At 37.4% G+C, this 16,405-nt stretch overlaps 1 protein-coding gene across 4 annotated transcripts in view; it reads left to right on the top strand.

The window, feature by feature from the left end:
- LOC101744177 (uncharacterized) overlaps positions 1-16,405 on the top strand; it is a 108,045-nt gene that overhangs the window by 83,538 nt on the left and 8,102 nt on the right. For 3 of the 4 annotated variants that reach the window (XM_038017315.2, XM_012690922.4, XM_038017316.2), the window contains 6 exons: positions 3,848-4,347; positions 4,573-4,801; positions 10,800-11,403; positions 13,548-13,721; positions 15,495-15,657; positions 16,228-16,343. In XM_038017315.2, coding sequence (XP_037873243.1) covers positions 3,848-4,347; positions 4,573-4,801; positions 10,800-11,403; positions 13,548-13,721; positions 15,495-15,657; positions 16,228-16,343 — 1,786 coding nt within the window. Of the gene's footprint in view, positions 1-1,950; positions 2,162-3,847; positions 4,348-4,572; positions 4,802-10,799; positions 11,404-13,547; positions 13,722-15,494; positions 15,658-16,227; positions 16,344-16,405 lie in introns of those variants that run through there. The other variant, XM_038017318.2, reaches the window with a different exon arrangement.

Genomic DNA, 16,405 nt, shown 5'->3' with positions numbered 1-16,405 from the left:
CATCCATACTCCTCTATCATATAACATTTCTTCGCTCACTCCCCTCTTACACATATCGTCTTTCACGCAATCCATCAATTTTTTCTTAGGTCTACCTCATCCTCTAAAGCCTTCCACATTCATAGTTAAAACTCTCTTAACAACCTCATTATCATTTCGTCTCATCACATCTCCACACCACAACAAAGCCACAAATAAATATTAATTGACTAGCTGATCCGGCAGACTTCCTAGTGCCTCAATCGATAAATAAAACACCTAAACTTTGGTATAAAATAAACTTAAAAAACAAACAAAAGAAATCCGTCCGACGGGGGACACATCAAAGGAGAAACAAAATTGTATATTTTTGTTTCATTCCGAGCATTTTCATATTTATCTTACCTTTTAAACCTTCTCTGGACTTCCACAAATCATTCAAGACCAAAATTAGCCAAATCGGTCCAGCCGTTCTCGAGTTTTAGCGAGACTAACGAACAGCGATTCATTTTTATATATATAGATTATAAAACATATGCTAGAGTTATGAAACTGCAGACCTTGCGTATATTCAAGTACCCTATATGTATTCAAAGTGTGCGATGGTTTTATGTACTAAGAAACCAACGGTTACAGAACGTACAGCAGATTAAGTACCGCTCAAACGTGACGAATATTCCTCAAGTGACGTATTAGTTTATTGTGTGGTTCAGAAATGAGTTGGTGGTGTATACTTAAAGCAATAGTCGCAGAGCAGCGTAGCAAAGTGTCAGTAGTAGAAAAAAGAATATCCTACTAAATTACCAGAACCCTAAAAAGGGGCTATTCTGGTTTCATCCGACTGTTAGCGAGCTTACAAAGCTGAACCTGAGAGACTTTGGTAGCATCGGCACTAGCAAAAGTAGTGCTTCGTCGAATCTACCACCGGATCGAAATCGCAACTCACTCAGAACATCCGAAAACTCAGTGGGTTCTTTCTGTATATATAAACAGTCAAACGGGAATGTTCTTTTTTAGACTTTCATGATCTTCGAGATTCACAACAACTATACCTATCCTACGTAGGTACATCGCATATTTAAAGTTTTGTGTTCTAAACAATTTTACAGTAAACAGTAAAATATCGATCGAGTGAATATTAGCTTCATATTTCGGTGAAAGTGGAATGAACGAATCGTATTTTTGAAATGCGTGAAGTTTTAATTGTGTTTTTACTACTTTTATGATAAAATAACCATTTTTATCGATTTTTATTTCGCTTTGAAGTTGAATTTTGATTATTTTTTTTATTATTATATTAATGGAGCTTATTAATTAACAGGGCTTCTTTTTCTGCTGTTTTAATTGTAATGGAATGTAGTACAAGGACCTTTCAGCAGTAATGCCGGACACACTGGTGCGTGTTTGCATCATTTCCCACAGTTTAAAATAAACTTAACAAATATTTACCATCAATTAGATTAAATTTAATATAATAATTATACATATAATATTTACTATTCAATTACAGATAAAGACATTTCTTAAATACACTTCTGCTAACAGTATATAGCTTTGAAAAGGCTATCAAAGAGAACGCCTTAATATATATTTTTTTCTATTCTAAACAATGATCATCCTAACTCTTGTGAAGCTGGACATATATAGAAGAGCGCTATTTTTATCACCTTTTTTTTGCCCTTGTAGGCAGACGAGTACACGGCCCATTTGATGGTGAGTGGTTACCGTCGCCGATGGACTTCAGCAATGTCAGGGGCAGAGCCAAGCCGCTGCCTACCGAAAACCTCACACCACGACTGAAATATCGAACATAAGATAATCAGGACCTAGCTTTAATACGAAAAAATATACTGTTAATTATAGGAAGAATAAGTAGAATGGTCTGCAACAAAAGAGCGAATACTTTGTAATTAAATTCGTGCGAGTTCGTTACATTCACGCGTTGCTACATTCGACACAGCGAGGCGGCAAGCAGCACGCCGACTCACGAACCTATCCCACAACCGAACGCGCATCCGGTCGGGACGCTACACCCAAACAAAAATTTGAAAAAAAAAACACACGCAGCTAAATTGAGAATCTCTTTGTTTCAAAGTTTGAATTGTGTTAAAAAAACAGGAATCAATGTTCAGTGATGTGTGTTAAGTGTTGTTGAAATATGGTCGAATTCGCTTTGGAAAATGTTAGTAAAATTATTGTTTACGTCGTAACTTTATATGCTTTAAATAAATTTAAAAAAACACTTTTAGTGTTTGTACCGCCAGTAAGTAATCATGCGCAACGCATTTATATCTTGTACCATATCGATGCTTGTACCTCATATCTGAAGATGGTAAAAAATAATGACTTAACACTAGGTGAGATTCGAACTCGCTAGCCAAACTATATCAATTAAAAAAGACAAAAAATCAGTATACTGTTAATAGATTAACTGGTGATGACTATAGTTTAGCGCATGATAAGTCCATGGTACTTCACAGCTGGATATAGGATCTGTTTCAACACCATTGAATAATATTTCAGTATTCTCGCTATTTATAAAGTTTTTTATTATTTATTTATTGCTTAGGTGGGTGGACGAGCTCACAGCCCACCTGGTGTTAAGTGGTTACTGGCGTCCATAGAAATTTACGACGTAAATGCGCCACCCACCTTGAGATATCAGTTCTAAGGTCTCAAGTATAGTTACAACGGCTGCCCCGCTCCTCAAACCGAAATGCATTATTGCTTCACGGCAGAAATAGGCAGGGTGGTGGTACCTACCCGCGCGGACTCACAAAAGGTCCTACCACTAGTAATTACCACCATTAAAATAACCACCAGTACAGCTTAATACGTAGCTTAAGTAGTACGGTTGGCAGAACCATATTTCTAGTGTAATTTTTAACGTGCCCCGATAATCGATCATTTCTAAAAGAATCCCGCGTGTACTTATTTAATATGTACTATAAATGTAGAAGTGTGTTTGTTTGTGCTTTGTTTAGGTCGAAACGAAACAACGGGTTTATTTAAGTGATAAGAAAACACTTCTCATTCTCACGGGAAATAACAGTCCCTTGCGCAGGCGAAGCCGCGTATAATAGCTAGCCTATTACCCATCGACACAGCCTCACTTAGTTTAAAGTTGGTGGTAGATTCTGCGAAGCATTGCTCGTGCTAGGACCAGTGTTAGCAAATACCCTCAGATTGAGACCGTGAGCCCATCCGGGCTTAGTTGGTATATCCCCTGATATATCAACCGCGGAACTCCTTTGGATGTATCATATCTGTGTTCCTAATCCGATAGACATTCAATAGCGAGGTAGGACTAGATACAGATAATTTTGAGTAGGTCTCTGAAACACGTCATTTATTAATAATTTGTGTCAACGCCTACTTTGAATAAACTGCTCATTACCTACCTCTTTTGTGTTTTAAACACTATATCATAATCTATGTACCCATTCCTTAAATTATTATTATTTTCTATATAATTTCCTGAAATAAAATTGCATTTAGCGTTACACCATTTTATTTGCCTTACATTTTATCCCGGGTGCATCAAACGTGATCACCAGTCACCGGAATACTCTTCTATAGCACTAATTTTATATTACGATTTCGAAACTCCCAATAATTATTAGGTCTATGAACTCGGATCCTTTTAATGATTCATAAAATAAAGCTGTTCAATCATTAAAAAAGTTACAACATCACTTAAACAGATACAAGTTTAAAGTATTCCAACTTACAATGCACCTTTCACTCGTATGACTTATAAATAGCATGGACACAAACTTACTAACAACTTCCATTCTGAAATCGTCCATTGTCTCGAGATTCCCATTGCGAACAATAACACAGTTAACCAAGGTATCTTTGCCCGCAGAACCAAGCCGGCACATCGGCCGACTACAGACAATACCACGAGAACTACAATTACAACATGCAGCAGAATCAGAGTGGTACTAGAAATGGCAACTACGATTCTCCCAAACCACCAGTGCCCGCCAAAACATACGGCACCAAAATTGACGCCACGAATAATTCACAACAGATTACGGTTACCGTAGAGACAGGCAAAGATAGCACAAGAGACGCACCGAGAAGTAACAAATCCGTTAGTAAAACGTATCATACACTAAAAGACATGATTTCTAGTAGATTTAAAAGTAAGGACGGGAGTGAAGATAAAGCAGAAGAATCCAATTTAAACAACAGTGAAGAGAGAAAACGGCCTGAGCCTGAACCGATAACGCCGAGAGATACTGGTCCCAGGAAAGTGGAGCAAGGTATATACGGACGACCAGTTCCGCAAAACAGGCCGGAGGTGCAATACAGTCATGGAGTGGCTAATAATATGGCGTATCCAAGTCCATCGCCGCATAGGTAAGATCTTAATAATTTCTTGCCAATTTGGCATTGCATTGAATACGGGCATCCTTTAGTTTTTGTATGCATAGATGAGTAAAATCACGACTTATCACGAGACATTATTCTAGTCAATAGCATTCAATAGTATTCAACCATTATTCTGCGGTAATCCAATCGAAACTTACAAAAGAAAATCAAAATTACGCGCACAGAAGTTTAATAGCCAAATTTGATTCTCAGGCAACTAATGCAACAGCAAATCGTCCAACAAAAGATGCTACTGAACCACCAAGCCAGATCGCAGGAGATGTTGGCGTCGCCCCATCGACCCCAACCTCAGGCGCTTGGTTCCGACGCCCTATACCAGCAGTACGGACCTCCGGGACGAAGAAGCGCGGTGTACCAACGGGACATGGACGTGAGGTCTATGGCCAATTTCACATCCTTGAAAACTAGTCCACAAACACAGGTAGCTTGTCCTCTTACAAATTCAATTGAAACTTCCCGTAGAAAACCGGCGTCATTCTATGCAAATTGCTTATAAATTATGCTAAGCGATACCAATTTGAAATAACCATCCTTTTAGTTCTTATTGCAAAGCCATTAAGTATTCGAAGTTTACGATATTCATATCCGTTATTACAATCAAACTTCAAAAAGCAATCCAATCTACTAACGCTCAGTGGATAAATAAAACTTCCTTTAGAATATCTTAGTAGAATGTAAAAAATTATAAACAATAATCATCCTATTTAGTGTTTTTTTGGTTGTTTCTATTACTATACTATACTATCTATAGCTTAAACACTATTAGTTAACTGATTCATATCACCATTTTCACTTATCGTGAGTTCCCGATATTTGGCCTGTTGCAAGCTCTATGACCACGGGTAGGCTGTCTGAAATAACTGACAGTAAATTTTATTATTGGGAACTCAAATGTGTATAGGTATTGTAGAAAAAAAACCGTTAAATATTAGTGTTTATGATCCGAACTCGAGATCAAACTGGAAAAACAATTTACGCATATGGAGATATCCTACGAAAATCGAAGGAAATGCTTGACGTGCTGTAGTCTAATAAACATTACAAGTACAGGCTTGGCTTACATATAACTTAAAAAGTGAAATAAAGTTTTTTGATAAATAAACACAGATTTAATAATAGCTCTCCCAACTCTGGGCCTTACAAAACAATGCATACAATAGGCATCATCAGAGTAAAACAAAAGAGTGTTTAATGACTTCATTAACGAATAGAACTAAATATGCCGATTTATTCCATGTAGGTATTTCATTGATAATTCTTTAAACTACTGATAATGAAATAAACTTAATTAAAAATTTCGTTTTAAATATTTATTTATTGGTTACGACTCCTAAGTCTTTTTAAATTCTCTTTCATAGGCACATTAGTACTCAAACCATTAATTGTTTACCGAAGTTGGAAGATGAAGTCCACGTCAATTAACTCATTTTGACACATGAGATCGAAGTCAGGGTTATGTATCAGTTGTCTCCTTCAAAACGATTCCGATCCGCTTGTACATTCTGCGAAGGACTAGTCTTACTAGGGCTAGTGTTAGCAAGCTCTTAGGTTGAACCTCGTGACCTCACCTACCAGTCACAGCGTAGTCCCTTCGACTACCAACGAATAGGCAGGAGAAAATCATTCAAACCAGAAAGCATGACTGCTTGATGACAGATATGGATAGGTTGTTAGTAACTACCAATATGGGTTCATAGTTCCCCCTAACATTTTTCGGTTCGTTTTCATTACATGATGACCTGAGCCTGTGATTATGAGTTCATACGTATTTATGAGCCCCAATTATGGCAACAATACTCAATACAAAAGAAACGGGTGTTTTACCAATTAGGCCTGACACCCAATGATAACTGTTCAAGTCGTTGACACTTAATATGATAATTTGAAAATTAATGGAGACATTAATTTACAAATAGCAGTTCTCTCGGAAGTACAAGTTTACAACATTATTTCCGTTTTCGTTACAACATTGGTATCGCAACACCTTTCCTGTACGACCCCATATAAAGTTCTCACTGTTAACAAAGCGTCCATTGGCTTATTCCCAACAATTATCCATGGTTTCTCACGGCGCAACTTTAATTATCATACCTCGTTAGTTAGCGGTGCTTCTCTTCTGTATTTTGATGCTCACGTTTTAATATTGAATGATTTTTTAACAGAATTAGGCAAGATACTTAAATTAGCTGGAGCAGTTAACAATTTTTTTATGTGGTTACTGGTGAAAACCAGCTACGCTCGATCGTAATTAGCGCTAAATATAGCAATAACGGTTGTTTGTTCAATATTCTGGCGCTCATAAAATTCATATTCAATTAACAAATAGCTATCAGTTCAACTTTGTCTCTAATGTGGCGAGTACGACTACTTTCCACAAAGATGTAAATTGTCTTCATTTTAAAGTAGCTCTTATGACATTTTCCACTCTAATCTTCCTGATGGAATTCTCGCAGAGTGTCTCATTTCTTTCCGGTAATTATTTAGATATCTCCAATTTCAATCATGCATTTTGCGCGACCGTGATACCTACATCGCAGGAAATTCAATCAATAAATAATTGAATACATCCGCTTAGATGTCTGATAAGCCAACTACATGTAACCTTGCCTCATATTAAATTATGGCGATTCTACTCTGAAAGTCAAAACAAATCGTTCAACAATACAATTAAGACGGCGACGAGAAAATTATAAAGAACTAGCTGACCCGGCAAACGTTGTGTTGCCGTAAATAAGATTTCTAGGGAAATTATAGTCTAATATATAAAATTCTCAAAAACCTCATTCAACCACATAATATAGTAAGCGGCACGTAAGTTGGAAAGGTTTTGGTGTAGTGGGGGTAATGTCGCGCATAGTGTACATTGCAACAAAAAAATTGTCACTTTTATGGCCCGCATATATGTTAATTTTATTTTATTAAATTTTTTATTTGCCATAATTTATTTTTAAGCCTGTGTGTTTAGAAGACAGTTAAAGAAAAGAGAGGAATTCGTGAAGTGTATTAGGTGTTATAAATAAAATACAATTAAAAGTTAAAAAGTTTATTTAACAAAATATACTTCATATTAAAAATTATGTGTCGCCGTCGTCACTATCATTTTCTAATAGTGCTACCCCTTGGATTAAATTTATGGTAGGACCTGAGCTGGTGGAAGGAGTTGGCTCCTCATCGTCGACATAACGAAGAGTCGCTGTCGTCACTGGCGTAAATAATAAAACGCTCAGTGACTGAATCGACTATAATTATGGTCATTGGTATTTGGTCCTGCCATTGCAAACAAATTTAAAACAATAACACTCGTAACAAAAACTAAATTTAAAATAATAATAACAACTCGTAACAAAAACTCAATATAAACAAAGGGTTCCTACAACTTTAGTAGGCACATGTGTAACCGGGAGCGAACGGAACGTGGACGCGGTGCGGGAGGGGAGAGTCGACTGACTCACCAATCGCGCGCTCGGAACGGTGCTACATCTTTCCCCGCGTCCCGCTTGACAACCAAAGAGACCTAAAAAACGACTTCTGCGCATCTAGCGACTCTTGCCAAGTTACGCGCTGGGGACTATACCTCATTATAACCAAAAAAAAAATTATAAAAAAAAATTTTTTGGGGTGAACAACCCTTATCACTTAGGGGTATGAAATATAGATAGTAGCCGATTCTCAGACCTACTGAACATACTATTGATACACAAATAAAACCAAAGAAACATGGCTGAAAAATGTATAGTGAGTAAGACAGGAAACCGGCTTCGTCCTCATCCCTACTACGTGATTTTACTTTGCTGGATGAGTGGTGACACCTGGCAGGGATAACTGATCGATTGATAGTTGATCAGTAGTCGACCGGCGAGGGCAGGAGATCAAATTGAATTAAAAAAATCATAATTAAAGGAACTTGAAATTATAAACTCTGAATAACAATTTATAATACTACAATTATAATATTTGATTGCCATCTTGCAACCTTATTGCGGATCTGTGCATAGAATAAAAAAAATAAAAATCGGGATGAAAAAATAGGGGTTGATCGTATAAGAGTGAAAATTTAGAGCAATTTTTTTTTTTTTATTTTAAGTCATGACGAAATAAAAAATAAAATCTTGGCAAAAAATTTAAAATTTATAATTAACAAATAAAAAATAGGGGTTGATCGTAGAGGGGTGAAAATTTAGGGTTGTATGTATTTTTGTATGTTGTATCATAAAAAAATAAAAACAAAAAAATTTGTCTAAAAAATAAAAAATAAAATTTAGGGGTGGACTACCCCTAACATTTAGGGGGATGAAAAATAGATGTTGGCCGATTCTCATAGATACCGGATAAGCACAAAAAATTTCATCAAAATCGGTCAAGCCGTTTCGGAGGAGTATGGAAACGAAAACTGTGACACGAGAATTTTATATATTAGATACTAGCTTTTACCCGCGACTTCGTCCGCATAAGTTTTTTTGTTTTGCAGTTCGAGCTCTGCTAGAACTACGGCTTAGATTGGATTTACGTTTGCGTGGCATATCGAAAACAATAAAACAATAATTAAAGATTTTTAAAATCGGTAGTTTTAAAAACTACCACGTAAGACAATTTTTTATAAAAACTTCGATAAAGCAAACCTTTTTACTTATAACCTAAATATCTAAATCAATCAATAACGTATTGAACCTAAACAACTATGCACCTGACAAACCTTTTATACCTAAAACCTAAATTAACTAAATAAATTCAAAAATATTGAATTTATGTACCACACCACAATACACAATTTTCTTCACTACTGGTACTACCTACTTATCTATCAAAACTAACATAAAAGTACTATAATATAATGACAAAATCTATTACTAAACTAATTTACTACGAACTATAAACATCCTGATGTGAGCTAAAAAACACTTAACCTACACATGAATAAAATTGAGAATTAACAAATGAAAGCGACTGCAAAAATAAAGAATAATACGTATCTGAGTAAACCTAGAGATATGAATGATTGGTTAAGAAAATACCTACATCTAACAGCTACCTTAACTACCTAATAATAAAAATGTAACTAAGTACTTAATAAAAATACGAAAATGACGTCAACTTGGACTCAAAAATAATAACCTACCAAATATTTATTTAGATATCTAAAACAAAGGACTAAATTAAAGCTTACAGACCCTACGCGTAGACCGTAGTACCTATTTCAACTCGGAATTTAAAAAGAACGTTTTTAGCTAACCAAAAATACGCAACGAATAGAGTTTCGTAACGCAATATTTCAATATTCGTGCGACGACGACGTCTGCCCTCGTGCGTCTGCCCGCTTGGGTAGGCACAGTTGGTAAATTCCCTAAATTATGGCGCCTACCGACCCTCTAAGTTAGAAAAGTGATCAAATACTAACTTTAAGTCTTAGTAAAAAAAACATTAAAATCATTTCAGTAGCTATGGCGTCATTCGCTTCTTGACACGATCACGCTAGATTTCCGCGGGAATGAGGTATTTTCCCGCCGTAAGAAGTAGCCTGTGTCCGTGCCTAGGATCCTATCTTTATATTAACCAAGTCTTATAAAAATCCGTTCAGACGTTAAGGCGTGAATGAGGTAAACTTTTAAACCAAACTATTAAAAATCACTAACTTAATTAGTTTTCTGCCTACTGCCTACGCCTTAAGTACGATAGCATGAATATTAATAGCCCATATCCTTTTCTAGGTTACTATCTATCACCTAACTAAATTTCATCAAAATCCGTTCAGCCGTTTAGGCATGATAGAGCAAAACTCCCACCAAAAACCATAAAAAAATCACTAACTCAATTCAGTTTTCTGCCTACTTCCTACCCCCTAAGTACTATGACGTGATCATTTTGATCTTATATCCGTTTTTAGGTAACCATCTATTACCTTACTAAATTTCATCAAGATCTGTTCAGCCTTTTATACGTGAAAGAGCAAAAGTCCCAACAAAAACGACTAAAAATCACTAACTCAATTTAGTTATCTGCCTATTGCCTACCCCCTAAGAACGATGGCGTGATTATTTATAGCCTATGACCATTTCTAGGTTATCATCTATCACCATACCAAATTTCATCAAAATCCGTTCAGCCGTTTAGGCGTGAAAGAGGAACAGACAGACAGACAGACAGACAGAGTTACTTTCGCATTTATAATATTAGTATGGATAACATTCATAAAAACGATTCCAATAAAATATCCCTTAATCGTTTCACATTTGCATTGCAAATTTGGGCAATAGCATAGGCAAAATGATATGTAACATATTACTATGCAAGTGATAAAATCTAGATAAGAAAAACCGAAATACGTTTTTATTTTAATAATTTTATACAAATGAAAACAGTTGGTCAGTCTGAACCAAAAACAAACATAAACGTTCTATAGCTTGCCCATAAAATGCTTCCAGTTCGAATCGCATTCAAGACCAGATCTTCGAAGTCCACAGCAATTAGAACGAGAGATCATCCGGCAACGAGGATTAGTCGAAGGCAGACGGGCAGCATCACATCCTCATCTACTAGATGAACCGCAATCAAGACCTGAAGCATCCACTCCATACAGTCATGACAGATCCAGGCGGAACTCTCACGCTAACCTTCTAGAAGCAACTGAAGAAAACCTTCACAGAAACGATGAAAGAGAATCGGATGATGGAGGGTTCAGAGCTAGATTAGCTGCACAAGGGAGGTCAAGTTTCGAAGATAGAATCAGGACGAGTGGTAGATCTATAGAATCTCAGCGAATACACGAAAATGTATACAGAAGAACGCCTGACAGCCATAATCGTAGGACGCCGGATTCAGTGGGACCAAAACGCGAAGATACTTTAACGACGGGACAGGCGGCAAACGATGAGAATGCAAGCCAAAAGTCCGCAGACAGCGTTTACCATTCTAGTGGGAAAACTGAAGCATACAATCCGCAGCCCTCCTCGTCACGGCAAACCCCGAATAGAATAGAAGATTTGAAAGCTACCGGGAAGAAAGGGGCAGGATCTGGTGCCAGTTCAGGTACGAGAAATTATTTTACAACATTTAGACATCAACGTTTTATTTTAGATCTTACAATCAATTACTGATGGTTAAGCGCCTTGTGAAACTGCGCGGTTGGGTACGACCACCCTGCCTATCTCTGCTGCGAAGCAGTAAAGCCTTACGCTTTAAAGGGTGGGGAATCCGTTTTACTATGCAACTCAGACTAAGAACTCATACCTCAAGATTGGTGGCGGCATTTATGTAGTTGATGTCTACAGGCTCCGGTTTCCACTTAACACTAGATAGACCGTGATCTCTTAAATCAACTAATTAATAAAAAAATAGTTAATTAGTTTGTCTGATATCAGAAAATAGCCTAAATGAGCGATCATTTCCACTAACCACACCACTACATATCAAACAGCACTCTAGCAGTACTAGACTGCTGCTTGATGATACTGGAGCCCACTGAGTTTCTCGCCGGATCTTTTCAGTGGGTTGCGTTTCTGATCCGGTGGTAGATTCTGTGCAGCACTGCTCTTGCTAGGACTAGTGTTAGCAACGTCACCAGGTTAGAGACCTGTGATCTTACCTAATCGTTCGGCGAATCTAGTATAACCCCTCAAGGTTACTAGAATATGTAAGAAAAAAAAAGATGATACTGGGATGAATGAACAAATTATAACATAACTGGTAGATATTCAGTGATTACTGGACCCCATAGACATCATAGTATGTATGCGGCCCCCCATCTTAAGATACCGTAATACGTAAGCCGGTTTCTGGTCTTAAATTTCAAAAGTGCTTTTTTGCAGATTTCTTTTCAGAGCTTATCGCTTTTCAGAGCTTTTTTTCAGAGTTTATCGATGTATATATATTTCAGTTATTTTTCTTCATTTACTTAGACTAATGTTGTGAAGCTCTGTTTAGTTGCATGTTGATTCCCATTCAGGTTATACGGAACCTCACCTAATATGTATCTCGTATCTAACGTTCTCGGAGGTCTAAAAATCTCTTAAGAACACCGACCGCAGAATAAATAAGCAATATCAGATTCCCCAACGCTTAACACAAATCTTATCAAAGCCTTATGATTTGACGAAATTTAATCCTTCTGATTCAATAAAAAAGAACATTTGTTTTTGATTTTCCGAACTAATAATCACATTAATAGTAGAATATTTCACATTATTAGACGATATTGAACCGTCTTATAGCTTTATTATTCAGCAAATAATCCGTGCAAACACCAAGATATGATCTTAAATACCGTACCGGATCTCTGTCTCGTTAATGGAGCTAAATTAAATTTTAAATTCAAAGAAGTCGAAATCAAAAACAATTTCCAGGATTACTTATAAAAAAATAACCTTTTAAATTTATAAGAGCCGCCATAAATCAATGTCCAGACGATAATGCTTCTTAGTTTGCGACACAAAGAGTTTCCTAATAAATCATTGGGTCGTTAACGAAAGCAAATATTTCCATAATTAGTTATGGTAACAAATCAGCTGAGACAAATTATCTAAATAGATAAGCTTGTTTTAAAAGTACTTTTATAGCTAATTCGTGTTTTTAAATGCATGTAGCTTTTTATTGGATTTAATTGATTAGAGATTATTGTAGAATCGAAGATACGTTTTGGTACCACTTTGGTACACATTTCGGCCACAATTTATTTTCTTTTCCTCCTTACCTATTCGCTGGTAGCATAGGGGACTATTCCAGCTACGCACAGACGGGTAGTAAGCTCACGGGCTCAACCTGAGAGAATTTGCTAACACTAGTCCTGGCAAGGGCAGTGTTTCGCAGAATCTACCACCGGATCGGAATCGGGACCCACTGAGAAGATCCGGCGAGAAACTCAATGGGTCGCAGTTCAATCACATCTGATCTGAACATCCGAAAAGTCACCTTCCAATGCCACTGAGAGTTCGACTCAAGTCTCAAGATGCAAAGCCAGTAGCGTTGTGGTGTCTTCTAATTAATTAACATGAGTCGGTGCATAGCTTGTGTGTGTCCATAAAAACATCTAAGAAGCGGATTAATTCGATAGCGTCATATTATGTGAATGATAGGAGATGAACTTACAAATATCACACTAAAAAAAATAAAAAACAACAAAAAGAAGAAATACCAATTCACATGGAAATTTTAGCAGCTTCGATGTTTATTTTCAGACTACGACAAGAACGGCGGTCAGTCGTCGAATGTGGACTCCGGGCGAGGTAGCGTAGCCTACTCCAGCGGGAGACGACCAGAAGCCAGTATACATGACACCTCGGCTGATTCCGATGCGGTCGGATCGAGAGTTCAGCCCCAACCTGGACCAAGCCAGGAAACCGCTGCACAAAGTATAAGACTCTCTCTCTGTGTCTCTCTCTCTCTCTCTCTCTTTCTCTCTCTCTCTTTCTCTCTCTCTCTTTCTCTCTCTCTCTCTCTCTCTCTCTCTTTGTCTCTCTCTCTTTCTCTCTCTCTCTTTGTCTCTCTCTCTCTCTCTCTCTCTCTTTGTCTCTCTCTGTGTCTCTCTCTGTCTCTCTCTCTCTCTCTAGAGTGAGGCGAGGGATAGCGGTATTTTATGAACACGTCGTTTAGACCAGATCCTATAGACCTCATTGTCTCCAGAAATTGAAATTTCGATGACATAGAAATTGCAATTACTATGCCGTTTAAATTGGAATCGGATGCTTGCATTATTCCAGAAATAGAAAAGATACCAAAATCACGGCTTACAATAGACACACCACTTTAAAACATCTAAAACAATTAAAATAGCCTACGCTTCACAAAGCATTACGCAGTAACTAACTTATAGACTTATCGTTCCTAAAATAAAGAAACATTGAAATAAATACATTTATAACGATATTGGGTACTTCAGAATCAAATAACAATAAAAGGCTTAATTGCATTATCTGTTAAATGTATATTATGGAAACAACATTTAAAGCCCTAAGGGCCTGTCCGCACAGCGATATTTCACCGCGAGGTTTTTATTCGCGCGTATTAAATTCCGCGATCGGAATTACACCTAATACGCACTGCGAATATAATTTCGTACTATTTTCGTCAGTTTAATTCAGTTCTCGGCTGAGACGCACGTCTAAAATGGACAACCGAACAAAAATTTTAATTTATCTAATGCTAAGGCGGCGTAACAGACGTATCAAAAGATGTCATGAGCATTGGATTCACCCACTTACGGCATTGAGACCCATGAAAGAATTTTTCCACATAAAATATCAAGAGTTGCGAAAATACAGCAAAAAGTTAGTTGCTCCACATCAATCTCATCATTTTCTTGCACGGCAGCCGATCGGGCGGGAGAAGAAGCACGCGACATCTTTTGACTAGCGACGTTGCACCACACGCGAATTTTATTTCACAGTGCGAACATAGCCATACTTACTTTATACGATACAAAATATTCGCGCGGAAGTAAATCGCACCGCTTCGCGTTCAATTTGCATCAAGTCACAGATCCGCGCGATTTTTTTTCCGCCAGTGCGGATACTCCTGTAATATTAAATGTGTTACAGAATTACGAGAAAAAAATCGCGCGGTGAAATATCGCTGTGCAGACAAGGCCTTAATCTAATAAAATTAACATTTTAAACTTTATGTTTACTGCATGACAGACTTCACTCAAAGACATTTAGGAAAAATCCTTTTTAGAAAACTAAGGAGTTGACAAGAAAAGTTTTTCTTTATATATATAATATAATTTATTCATTACCATTATAGACCATTCTATATTTTCTTTTCTTGGATAAATGATTTCAAGGCCTACCTCGTGTAAAGTGATTACCAGACATCACAACGCGAATGTCACCACCCGCCTTGAGATATGAGATTGAAGTGTCAATTATACTTAAAATAATAGGCAGAAATAGGCAAGGTGCTACCTACCCATGCGGGCTTACATTATACCCTACCCTCAGTAAATGCCGGTTGACTAACGAAGTACACTGGTACAATGCGCAGAGAATGTTGCTGCCCTTTCCCCCGTGAATACCTTAGTGGGCTTACGACACGAAAACAGATAAGGTGTTGCTTTTCTAGACGACATGACCAACATTTATTTCAATTTAATCTATCTCACCTTACCCTCTAAATTTATCTTTTAGGCGTAGAAAACGAATGGGCCGATTTAGTGGAATGCGAGCTCCGTCAGATCTTAGAACCGAAACTATCCAGCATGAGGCTTGACTCGTCAGGAAGCTCGGATAGTTCAGTGACCCCGCCCCTCCCACCGTTATCACCTTCTTCAGACATGCACAAGAGAAATAGGTAATAAATAACTTTACATTAAATATTGCAAAAACATTTGAGTTATTTGACTTCTTTGCTTTTTGTTATTGCTTAGATGGGTGGACGAGCTCACAGCCCACCTGGTGTTATGTGGTTACTGGAGCCCATAGACATCCACAACGTAAATGCGCCACCAACCTTGAGATATAAGTTCTAAGGTCTTAAGTTAGTTACAACGGCTGCCCCACCCTTCAAACCGAAACGCATTACTGCTTCGCGGCAGAAATAGGCAGGGTGGTGGTACCTACCCGTGCGGACTCACAAGAGATCCTACCACCAGTAAAGAGGTCTTTTACAGGTGGTAGGTGTGGTAAGGTGGTACTTACTTCTCAAGTTTAACAAATGCAATAGTAACTTGGCCTTTACGACGTTATTTGGTATTCCCCTATGTGGATCTGATGGTGACGTCGCTCATGAATATTGCCAGAGACAAACTAATTCCCACCCAGGACCAAAACCCTTGCTGCAGAAATTCAGGAACTTTCGTGTAGGGATTTTTTCAAATGCAACTAAGAATAAGGATGTTATAGTTTCTGTATATATTTCCAGTCTACCAGGTCGTTCCTCAGAGTACCCTGATGAGAGGAGACGAGGTAGAGAATCGCCACGGTGGCATTCACACAAGAAGCATTCTTCGAAACGCGATCATCATTATAAAAAACATTGTGAGTTGTAACTGACTTATCACTTAATTAGCATTCACCATGTAAATATATAGATGGTGATT

The sequence above is a fragment of the Bombyx mori genome, chromosome 18 (assembly GCF_030269925.1).
Source record: "Bombyx mori chromosome 18, ASM3026992v2".
Classification (NCBI taxonomy): Eukaryota; Metazoa; Arthropoda; class Insecta; order Lepidoptera; family Bombycidae; genus Bombyx; species Bombyx mori.
The sequence above is the reverse complement of the archived record's forward strand: the minus strand, read 5'-3'. Positions and strand labels throughout refer to the sequence as shown.